This window comes from Dipodomys spectabilis, unplaced genomic scaffold (assembly GCF_019054845.1).
Source record: "Dipodomys spectabilis isolate Male_0828 unplaced genomic scaffold, ASM1905484v1 ptg000783l, whole genome shotgun sequence".
NCBI lineage: Eukaryota > Metazoa > Chordata > Mammalia > Rodentia > Heteromyidae > Dipodomys > Dipodomys spectabilis.
This window is the reverse complement of record NW_024871460.1, coordinates 17173566-17185726: the sequence shown is the minus strand read 5'-3', so window position 1 is coordinate 17185726 and position 12161 is coordinate 17173566. Positions and strand designations below refer to the sequence as shown.

At 31.0% G+C, this 12161-nt stretch overlaps 1 protein-coding gene across 33 annotated transcripts in view; it reads left to right on the top strand.

Annotated features, from left to right (window-relative positions):
• Positions 1 to 12161, top strand: part of Rims2 (regulating synaptic membrane exocytosis 2) — a 418336-nt gene that overhangs the window by 257188 nt on the left and 148987 nt on the right. For 20 of the 33 annotated variants that reach the window (XM_042673019.1, XM_042673018.1, XM_042673026.1 and 17 more), the window contains 2 exons: positions 6639 to 6818; positions 7705 to 7814. In XM_042673019.1, the coding sequence (XP_042528953.1) occupies positions 6639 to 6818; positions 7705 to 7814 (290 nt within the window). Of the gene's footprint in view, positions 1 to 6638; positions 6819 to 7704; positions 7815 to 8628; positions 8662 to 12161 lie in introns of all 33 variants that reach the window. The other 13 variants (XM_042673021.1, XM_042673034.1, XM_042673046.1 and 10 more) reach the window with 3 other exon arrangements.

Genomic DNA, 12161 nt, shown 5'->3' with positions numbered 1-12161 from the left:
ATGAATGAGACCACATTCACTTTAGGCTTATTCTGTTTAATTTGGTACCTCTTCATTTCATTTTTTTTTTTTGTGAGAATATTGTACAGAGGGGTTACAATTACATGGACAAGATAATGAGTACATTTCTTATCAGGCATTGTAGCCTCCTCCTTTCTTTCCCCTTCCCATCCCTTCCCAACCTCCCCCAGCTCCCCCCACCCAATTCTTCCCCCCACCTCCCGGCCAAAGTTGTAAAGTTCATCTTTGACATAACGACTTGTACATCTCATTGTTGCAATGGGTTCACCTGTATCCCTATTTAAACGATTTGTTTTTTCCCTTCCCCTCCACAAATTATACCAACATCAAATACAGTGAAAGCCGGGGATATACTAAAGCTACCAGCATGACTATATTTATTACAGCATTATTTACCATAGCTAAGATATGGAACCAACCCAGATGCCCCTCAGTAGATGAATGGATCAAGAAAATGTGGTATATATACACAATGGAATTCTATGCCTCCATCAGAAAGAATGACATTGCCCCATTTGTTAGAAAATGGGAAGACTTGGAAAAAATTATATTAAGTGAAGTAATCCAGGCCCAAAGAAATAGGTCCCATGGTTTCCCTTATTTGCAATAACTAGTATATGTCTGAGTCAAGCAGAAAAGGTCAGATAAGTTGATTTTAGGGAAATGAACCCTAAGATATGTATTCAGATGTTTTTTTTTCTTTCAGGCGATTGTTCCTAACACATTTATAAGATTATTTCTTTGTTGCTTTGTATGTCCCTCCCTCTTCATTTCATTTTAAGTGACAGTCATATGCAGTGTTATCTAATTTATACTTCGTGTTTTTTAGTGTAGTTCTTAATGACTATTTGCTTTGTGTGATTTAGTTTTCCATTCACTAATGAAGATAAACTGAAATTTTGATCTATTCTATATTAGTTATCAATTTCATATGCTTATCTGAATTATCAGCCTAACTCTTCTCTTTTTGAATGGAACATGTATGAATTGTCTTTCTATGCCACAGTTTGGTTTGTGGTAAGGAAACAAGAAGTCAGTATTAACATGAAAATATAACACAGGAAAAATTGTTTTATAAAACAAATTGTAGATCATTTGGGTAAATTTTATACAAAAGGCATTATTCAGCCAACTTTTGAAATAATACCCTTCATCTTATCATTATTAGGGTTTTGGTATAATGACTGTTTTGTTTCACAAAAAAGAATGTATATAAAATGACATTCCTGAATCTATTACTCAAACTGAGAACCAGAGCATCTGCCATACATCTCCCTATACTCTCCTCCACTATTGCCCTGTGCCTCTTCCACAAAAGTGATTTTGAATTTCCAGGTTTCCTTTGTTGTTTTGTTGTTGTTTTTGAAGCTACTTTCATTATTGTTGTTCATTCTACCCTTCTAAATTAGTCACCCCTTTGACTTCCATCTTAATCTACTATGAGTTTCCTAGACTGACTTTTTTCATATGCATCTGTAAAAGATATAAAACCTTGTTTAGTCAACTATCTGATGTCATGTATTTATTTCCATAATGTTCTGCAGTACTATCTTTAACCTTTATGACTTCATATTTAATATAACTCAGCACAGTTATCCCCTAATCCTTTCATGTTTGCGCCATCTGTTGACTTTTTGTTTCCATCATCTGTTGACCTCTTGGTTATGGTTATGGTATTTAATTCACTGATGATTTTAGCACTTACCTTTAGTTTTCTTCTGTTTCATAATTGCTGATGTCAGCCTGAGTAATGTCAGCATTCTCTTGAAAGATTTATACAGCAACCACTTAATTCTTTAACCATCTCAAATATAATGAGCTTTAGCTCAAATATAATGACTTCAGTCAGTCATTCCCATAAGCCGTTCTTTGAACATTATCATCACTTGAAATTGTGTTATCTTTGATAACTAAATTCAAATTTTATTGAACTCAGACTCCCAAAGTACATACACCTTTCTTATTCTTTTATCTCTTGATTGGTCTTTTTACTTATTTGTATATACATAAGTGAAATTTATTGTTAAGACTTTTTTCAATTCTTTTACCATATTGTGTTTCTTTTTTATGAATTTCAAGTCTGGACTAGTCTTGTTTCTCATGGAAAAAAATGACTTGAACTAAGATGTGAAAATTCTCTGTAATTTATCCAAAGTAGTTGAACCCTTGAAAGGGAATGTGACCTTTATAATGAAGAATATGAAATAAGAAAGTGGTACCAATATATAATTGTCCAGTTTTTCAGTCTGGATTGCAAGGTAGTATTACTCTTATCCTAGTATTCTTCTTTCCAAATGTGGTAAATACAGTTAATAGAACATGCTCATTCTCAGAATCAGTCCAGTTTATTGGAAAAGTCTAGGCTTTTAATGGTATCTCCACCTCAAGACTATAACATGAAAAATTACCAGTATTACAGAAGTATACAGGCTTAAATGTTTACTAAAATCATTTGTTATTACTTCAGGAAATAGATGTTACTTAGTATTAGGAATCAAAGTATTTTTCTTGACAAGCTATCCTGACAAGTACAGAAATATCTTTGCTTCATGTTACATTTTAAAGTAAACTCAATATTTAAGCAGACTTGTTTAGAATGAATTATCAAGTTACCCTTCATTAATTAGTACCCTTGATAATAACATAAATATATCTTCTTATTTTAAAACATATCCCTGTTTCCTAATTACTTTTCTGGCATGCTGCTTAGCTCTACTTGTAGCTATACAGCATATTGAGGAATAGCTGACATTGATTGTTGGCAGGTAGGGTGGATTTTTATGCAAAGATTTCATTTAGAAGCCATTAATTTAGTTGTATCTTAAAAGAGGAATAGAAATTATTTAGGTTAGATGGAAGTAAGTTGGGCTGTCAATGAGTTAAAAAAATGTATGAGCAAAAACAGACCTGAAGAATGGAATACAGGACACAAAAATAAACATATACTTATATTCATCTGTTGTGTGTTTTTTTTTTTTTTTTTTTTTTTTGCCAAAGGAGCCAATGTATTTCTTGGAAAGAAGACCGCTTTTTTCATAAATAGCATTGGGAAATTTGATCATCCACATGCAGAAAACGGAAACTATATTTGTCTTTTACCTTGTATTAATATCAATTCAAAGTGAATCAAAGAGTTCAATGTAAGAACTGTAACCTTAAAATTACTACACAAAGAAGTAGAGGAAACATTAGAACTCTGTGGGATAGGCAGGAGCTTCCTGAGTAGAATTCAAGGGGCATGGCAAATGGGAAAGAGCCTTGACAAATGGATTGCATCAAGCTTAAAACTTCTACATAACAAAGGATATAGTTACTTAAGCAAAAAGACAACCTAAAGAGTAAGGGGGTATGTTTGCCAGCTATATGTGCAACAAGGTTCTAATAAACGGAATATACCAGAAGCCTAAAACACCCAGCTAATGAAAGGAGCTATACAGAGACTTCTCAGAAAAAGTACATATGACCAATAAATACATGAAGAAATGTTCAATATCCTTGGCCATAAAAGAAATACAAACAAAATGTTGATATTCTATCTCACTCCAGTCAGAAAAGCCATTATCAAAAATATGAACAACAAATGCTGGTCTTGATTCAGAAAAGAAGGGCTTCTAATACTATGTTGGTGGTAATATAAGTTAGTCCAACCACTGTGGAAATTGGTATTGGGATTCCTTAAAAACCAAACATAGAGTTACCCTGTGCACTAGTGTTACCAGACTGGACATTTATCCAAAAGACTATGGAATAAGTTATAACAAAGACAACTACACTTCTATATTTATTGCAGCACTCATCACAAATAGCCAAGTTAGGAAACAAACATTCCAGATGTTCATGTGTGTGTACAAGTATAAGATAAGATAAAATTCCATTGCATATATATGTGTATATTATATATCATTACAGATTATATATTATGAAATATATGATTAATGTGTTATATACATATATATGCCATTAGGAGAATGAATTTATGTCATTTGCAGGAAAATGAATGGATCTGGAAAACTTCATTCTGAACAAGGTAAACTAGGCCCCCCAAAAACAAAAGGCCCATATTTTCTCAAATGTGGATCTCAGGCCCCAAATACAGCCTCCATATAACAACATACATAGGCATATGCAACACCACACATATGTATATGTATATATACCAATTAAATTGAGTAAAATATATAATATATGAAGGAGTGAAACTTCATGGAGTAAACCTTTTGAACAAATAACAAACAAATGAATGTCAGGAACTGAAACATAATTTGAATGGGAAGGACTAGTGGGAAGGGAGTAGATACATAGAACAGGAAACGGGGAAAGATATAGTTCTCAATGTACATATGTGAAAATGGAAGTGGAAAACTTTCAGACTCAAGAGGAAAGGGTGGGGAGGATGAGGAGAATAATTGAGGGTTGACTCTGATGAAGATGCACTGGACACATAAACAGTCATGTTAAATTATAGCCTCTTAGTATAACCATTTGAAGATTAAAATGTAAAACTGAATTTTTTCCCTCATACTGACTATAAAGGAGACATGTTTAAGCATAGATTGAGATAACTGAGGTCATTATAAATATTTATTAATAAATCAATATTAATTTAAAAATAAAGCAAAAGTGATGGAAGCATATTTCAAGCACCAGAGCACCTGCTTAGTCAGTGCAGAACCCCAAATTCTAGTAGGTTTCTCTTGTCTTAACTGTAACTGGACATTTTGTGAAAAGTCTGCCTTCTGCTGTGGTTCCCTTGTATGCCTCACTGATGACCATATTTTCATCTCACATTGTGATCATTATAAAAAGAAAAATAGAATTTCAAAGACTGACTATAACTCTCAAAAACTTTTTACTAAAGGGGTTGTTTACTAAGGAATTTTCCCCTTTCAATCGAGGTACTTCTAAACAGAGGTACCTTTTGGAGGATATAGGGCAGGTTAAGACATTTGAAGTAATTCACTGCATCTCACAATAACTAATATATCTCAAGTATTAAAAATAGTAAGCCTTGAGACAAGATATTCTGCAATTTCCTTCCCACATAAAAAATTGCTTCGTTGAATCAGAATATATCAAATTTTGGATAAGTTAAATATTATTTTCAGTTGAGATAGTTGTAAATATTCCAGTAAGTTTTGCCTCCACATTATATGAGAAACATTTGTTAATAAGTTTACATTAACAAATTAAAATGTAAAGATTTAAAATTTTAAAGATTGAGAAATTTGATAAGTAGAGAAATTAATTTTTAGAAATTGAAGGACTCATGGATACATCATTCTTTGAGTTTAATTGCCTATTCTGATGAAGATAGGTTGTATATGCTAAAAACAGATAACAAATTGAGGATTTTTTTTCCAAACAAGTATTCTCTCTAGCATGTTTTGTAGAAAAATAAATTATGATTTTTACAGTATAAGGTCACATTTTCATTTCTCTCACTTATAATTGAGGATTATATATGAGTTTACATGAAAATACTAAACTTAGCTAATCACATTGTGATACACAGACTTAATATTTATGAAATCACAAATGGTACCCTACGATTTTGTAATGTTATCCTAGGGTATGAAATTGTTTACAATTTTTTCATTTTTGAAAATAAAATTTACAGAATTTGTAGGTAAAGTGGAATTCCTTGATAAGGTTAATGCTTGCTTTACTGTCTATAATATATAAGCATTTCCATTTGTGTTGTGGCAACTGGGCAAGGAGGTAATAACTTCAAGTATACTTTGACATGTGTACTATGTTTGGGTTTTAGAGCCAGATTTACTGTCTTGAGAATTGTCTTACAAATTGTGGGGTTGGTTACCAGAAAACATGTATCAGAAAACAAGTATTATCTTAGGCTCCAGAAGTTAAAAATCATTAATGAAGGGTGACTTAAATTTATTCCTTCTATGGATTAACTATTCCATGGATTAAGTTTTAGTATTAGATATATTTATGGTCAGAGAGATCACATTGCTTCAGAATTATTATTTCAGGCAATTGATATCCATTCTGCAACAGTTGGTATAGCTAAAGTACATTGAGATAGATAGCTGATTACCAGTTCTCTACAGAGTGATGTCTTTTGGAGTCATATTTACATGTGGCTACATACTTCAAAGTGGCCCTACTTTCCCACAACCTCATTTTCATTCTTTGGTTTGAATGGTTAAGTTTTCCAGTGCATCATAATTATGCAAGAAGCCTTTTTGTATCTTGTTGGTATGTTAATATAATACATGGCCTTGCAAGTTTGAGACTTAATATCTATAAGGTTTTTGACACTCTTGAAAACATTAGGAAAAATCATTGAATTATGCTTCACATTATTTGATTAGGAAATTAATTTTGCAAAGGAGGCAGTTTGGATTTTTGTTGGGCATAGCTGGGCAATTCCTATTACCTTCATTGGAAATTGCTATTAAAGGCAGACTAAATTTAGTTCTTTAGAAATTCTTAAATTCAGTAAGAATTTGCACAGACTATGTTGGGGAAATTTTTCTGTTTACATACTTAATAATTTTAAACAATTCCATTTTCAAAATCAGTATGATGCATCATAACCAAATAGCAGAAGGGCACTAAAGATCAACTGAGCTGCTTTTTGACTAACGTTTCAGGGATTGTGAAGCAGCAGATAGACAGCCATATCACAGATCCAGATCAACAGAACAACGGCCTCTCCTTGAGCGGACCACCACCCGCTCCAGATCCACTGAACGTCCTGATACAAACCTCATGAGGTCGATGCCTTCATTAATGACGGGAAGATCTGCCCCTCCTTCACCTGCCTTATCGAGGTGAAAGATAAATCAATCAGACTAACTTCCCTTTTTTGCCCCACCAGCACACCATTTTATATTTCCAACAGCTAAATGGTCTCTTCTATCATCTTTGGCTGATCACTAATACCAGTCAATACTAACCTTTTCAGTGTAAACACACTACTTATATTCAATGGATATAATAGTGTGTCATATCATTGTAATTTGTTTATTAACTGTCCTGATTTCATCTGTTTTGTGATTTTCATTAATTAGAAGTCCGAGATAAATCCCCTAAGTATTCTTTCCCTTCAGAATGAGAAGTTACTTTGTGTTCATTAGACATCACTTTTCTAATAGTCATCTTAATGTCAATAAGTAAAACTAGATAGTATTTACTTTCTATCAACATTAATATCATACATTTTCTCTAAATGAATTTTGAATTGTTCAGGGCGTTAGTTGTAGTTGCATTACATATTTTCTAACCATGGAATAGTTCAAGTAAGCCTGAGTAAAAATCTCTTTAGATCAAGGGAAGGTTAGTGTTAAGAGTTTGAAATCTGGAAGAAAAAAAATGGAAAGTAACATTACTTTTTTTTTTTTTTTTTGAGCTTCAAAATTCTCCTTTTACTTTCACATGAGTAGAACACTAACTTACATTAACAAGTCCATGGATTTTATTGTAAGGTTTTGTGTGCATGTATGTGTGTATGTGTGCATATTACACAAAAAAATACAAGCATCTTTTGCTACTCAAATAACCATTCAAATATCCATATTTTGTCCTGTTTCCCTAACGTTTTAATCAGCAGCTAAACCTCTTTTAAAACTGCACTTATACAGCCGTCCTATGAGCCCTCTGTATTTAAAGTATTTAATTCCATATACTGAAAATAAATATTAATGATATATGTTGTAGGTCTCACCCTCGTACTGGATCTGTGCAGACAAGCCCATCAAGTACTCCAGTGGCAGGACGAAGGGGCCGACAGCTTCCACAGCTTCCACCAAAGGGAACATTGGAAAGAAGTAAGTTTGATTTCTAATTATGTCATATAGGAAATACACATGGAAGCTAAGGTGAATCAAGATTTCTTATTACTTTTGTGTTGGTTATCTTTTGCTATGCCTTGGCTGCATTGGACAATGACAATAAATGTATTTGTGAATTCTGTTATATATTTTGCATGTAAAATTTATGCTACTTGAAGATAAAATAAGCTTTTAATTGCTCTTACTCATTTTTCAAATTTGAATAAATGTGCTCAAAAAGTAAACTTAATATTATCTTAATTATAGTAGTTGAAATACTTCTTTGCAACTAAGTTTATGTAATTGTTCATAATTACATAAAGTTTATTAGTAACTAGCTAAATCAATTTTCACACACTGCAAAGGACTGGTTAGCTGATGCACAACATTGGTGATCCTTCTCAAAACTGGAGTACAAGAAAAGGTAATCATGAATATACAAAAAAAGATGCATGTTGTACTGATATTTTAAATAATTTCAATTTTTGCATAAGAAGCAATATTTGCTGATGTGCACATGAACATATTTCTCAAATACCTATAAATTTTTGTAAAAAGGCCTCTAATAGCATGAATAACAATATAATAATTTTAACATTATTTAAGATGATCCTTTTATTTGGTATATGGGTATAATTTCAAAGCTGTATATTCATATTTAAATCACCATTTAACTTTTCTTTGATAAACTGTACATTCTGTGACTTTGGAAATTTCTGTTGTTTTTAACCCTTGTGCTTTGGTTCCCCCCTCCCTACCTTTTTTCCTTTTTTCTATTCTTTTTTGTTGTTGTTGTTATTATTTTCCCTAGACAATGGAGTCAAGGAGATAGAACCTTATGAAGGTCTGTACGTAAAGGAGGGTTTGTTTTGTGCTGACAGCCTTTTGGGGGGCTATGTAAGCAAAAATAAACCCAACTGCAATTGATGTCCCTTCATTATATAGTTTTATATACAGTAAAATTATTTTTTATGGTTTCTGATAAATTATTCAAATTTTATGTTAGTTAGAAATAATACCAAGACATTAAATTGCTTTGATTCATCAAGTAAGAATACAGAACTTCTTTGATGGGTTAATATTTATTTTTACTTTTTTAAGATATTTACTTTTAAGAGATTTAATTTGCCTTAAAATCAGGATTCTAGATTTTCATGAGATTAACTACAGATATCGATTGCAGTCTGTGTTTATGTCATTGAGAATGTACAAATAGTATAGCTGTATTTATCATCATATATTTCATTTTGTTTTATGATGATATTTTGATTATTAAATTGGGCTTTCTCAAAAAAGAAAGTTGTTGAATTGGTGGTTGTGGTTTATATTTCCTACATCATTTTTTCTGTTGTAGCAAAATTGCTTACATAGTGCATAAAAATTAAATGTGTTTTTGCTTTTATTATCAAGCACCACATTTTGCCTCAATGTGAAAAACAGAGTGTTGATATATAAAGTGTCATACATTCAGTAGGATAATAAAGAGAATCCTCTGCCAGTTAATTCTAAAATTATTAGCTTTTGTTGGCTGATGAATCTCTAGCACATAGAATAATGTCTGGCACGTTTAGGCCCCGAATAAATATTTGTTGAATAAATGCCTCCAATATTTATTTCGAAATTGAAAAGCTACTCAACTAGTATATAAAATACTACTAAAAATCTCATCATTCTTTATATGTTTATACTAAAATTTATTTCCTGTAACACATTTGTAACAAAGTTCTAAACATCACATTTAAGCAGCAATGTTTTTATTCAGTTATGTAACTTCTTGATAAAAGTTGTGTCCTTGTTAGTTGTAAGCAAATAATAACCAACTTACGTTTTGTTCCTCTTTCTATTGTGTACTATTACTTTGGACAACCCAGTGATGCTGTAGTTAATTGTCTTATGCTGAATCACAAGATTTCAGCAATATTGCTATAATTTTCAACAATTTGCAAAAAACTGAGAGCCTGTAATTTTAAATTACTTTTCATTTACTTTCAGTAATATATACAGAACACATGTTATCAGGATTTGTAAACATAATTACTAAATAAATTTGTTTATATATGAAGTCAGAAGCATTTAATTTATAAAAAATTTTCTAAAACCAATTTTAGTATCCTATCTCTTAAGATACAACTAGCCATCTGATCTTTCTTATATTAAATATGCCAGAAAACCAGACACACTGATGAAACTGAAGTAAGGGTTGATGAGATTCAGAGGCTTATCAACAATCTTTTTACCAGTTTTGTTATTCTTTTTGTCTGTGAACCCATTAAAATCATAATTTTTCATTCATAGGTCCAGTCATAATTTTCTCTTTAATTTGTTTTATTTTAGTTAATAGTATGGATGATTCTTAAACACAAATGTTAACATAGAGACTTTAGTAGATACATGATTGTATACTTTTCTGTAGTTTTAATAGAGTTATATAACTCTTATCAAGGTCTTCAACTTCTAAATGATGTTAAAGGTTTAGTAACCCAACATAGATTATCAATTGATGGTCTACACCAAATTATACTTAGATAATTTCCTAAAAAGTTAATTGTTAGAACTTGTAATTTAAAATCTTACTTTGTAATCATCTTTAGCAGCCAAAACATGATTGAACCCTATTCATAAGTTTTCATTATCTGTTAATTAAATAAATTGAAAATTTTATCCTATGATACTATTATTTTTAATTTTTACCTGAAAACCAGAAAAATAATTTATTCCACAAATGTAAGACATTATTTATTATGATTGCTTTCCCCTAACTTTGATGTACTATCATTTTATAAAACTATAATAATTTATGTTGAGGTTTTTTTTTGTTTCTTCAGAAAGAAATGTTATATGTTACTGTTTTCTAATAATATACTTCATTTATAGACAAAGTACTTTACCCATGTTACATAGTTACTCGGATACTTATTATACTTTAGACTTTACTGCAAATATAAACAACTTCTCACTTATAAATCAGTAGCTCCATAAAAGTAGACAATGCTAATAGTAACTTTACTAGTAGTAAAATTATTTGCATTAAAATGATGTGTTCATCTTGTAGTCACTTGTTTATATCATCATGAGTATTGTTTGTCTTAATTTAAAAGTGATGAACACACCTATGAGGTATTATCTTTTTCTTTACCTGTTCAAACACAGAAGTTAATGAAGAAACTGGGCATGTGGAAGAAGAGGGGGTGGAAAAGCAGGGAGAAGAGGTCAAGGCAGGTCTGTCTGTGTGGCTTAATTAAGAAGTTAACTTTTTTTATAAGTTTAACCTTTTTAATTTTACATAAGACTTTGGGTTCTATATTGAAAATATATGAGATAACACATTTTTTAGTATTTATTTTTAATTATGTGATTTTGTTAGTGAAGAATATAAACTATCTGGGTAAAAATATGCCAAATTAACTTACCAAGTTTGTTGAATATTTTCCTTAATATTTTAACCAAATCAGAATTACACAGAGTGCTTTTGACCAAAATACACACATATCCTTTCTCTGATCTTTAGTTTAAAATCAGTTACTCATTTAATAATATTATTAAGTACTAACTAGAAAATGGATTTTACCAGGTTTACACTGAGTAAAGGAAGCTCTAGCTCCTCTTTAACATTTTTAATCTAGAGATAACTGATAATGAACTATACAACAGAATGTAAATCCCTTATAGCTCTGAGACAATGTTTATTTTCCCACTATTTTATTTCCTAAGAACAATTAACTTTTTGTTTGTTCCTCTTCTTCCTCAAAGTTCAGTATTGTAGAAAGATTTATTAATAGTTATAATTACCTCTTATAGTGTCCTCCTTCTAAAGGGCTCCTTCATTTCTGGTGCTTTGTAACATGTTAAATTATATATCATAATTTTGCTACGTTTGGTCAGAATGTTCTTGAAAGTCTTATACACCAACAAAATATTATATGACTAGGAATTCCCTTACAAAAGCTGTATCAAGTTTTCACTATTTTCTATTGAAACCAGAACTGAATCCCAAACTCTTGTAATCTGTCAAGTTGTTTTAAAATTTAAAATTTTGGAACAATATAGGCTAACTTTAAATTTAATTTTACCAAATTCAGTTGATTTTCATTATATTGAGTGTAATTTATGGACTTTTTTTCTCCTTATCATTGTGAGAAAATAATGCCATTGTATACACACACACACACACACACACACACACACACACACACACACACACACACACACATTATTCATAATATGTGTTTTCATGGATGCATTCTCTGAAGCTTTATACTTTTTAAAGCTAAAATACCTTAAGGTGCAAATTGCTAAATATTTGTAACTTTTTAGAGTCATTGAAATAAGAAACATTATCAGGAT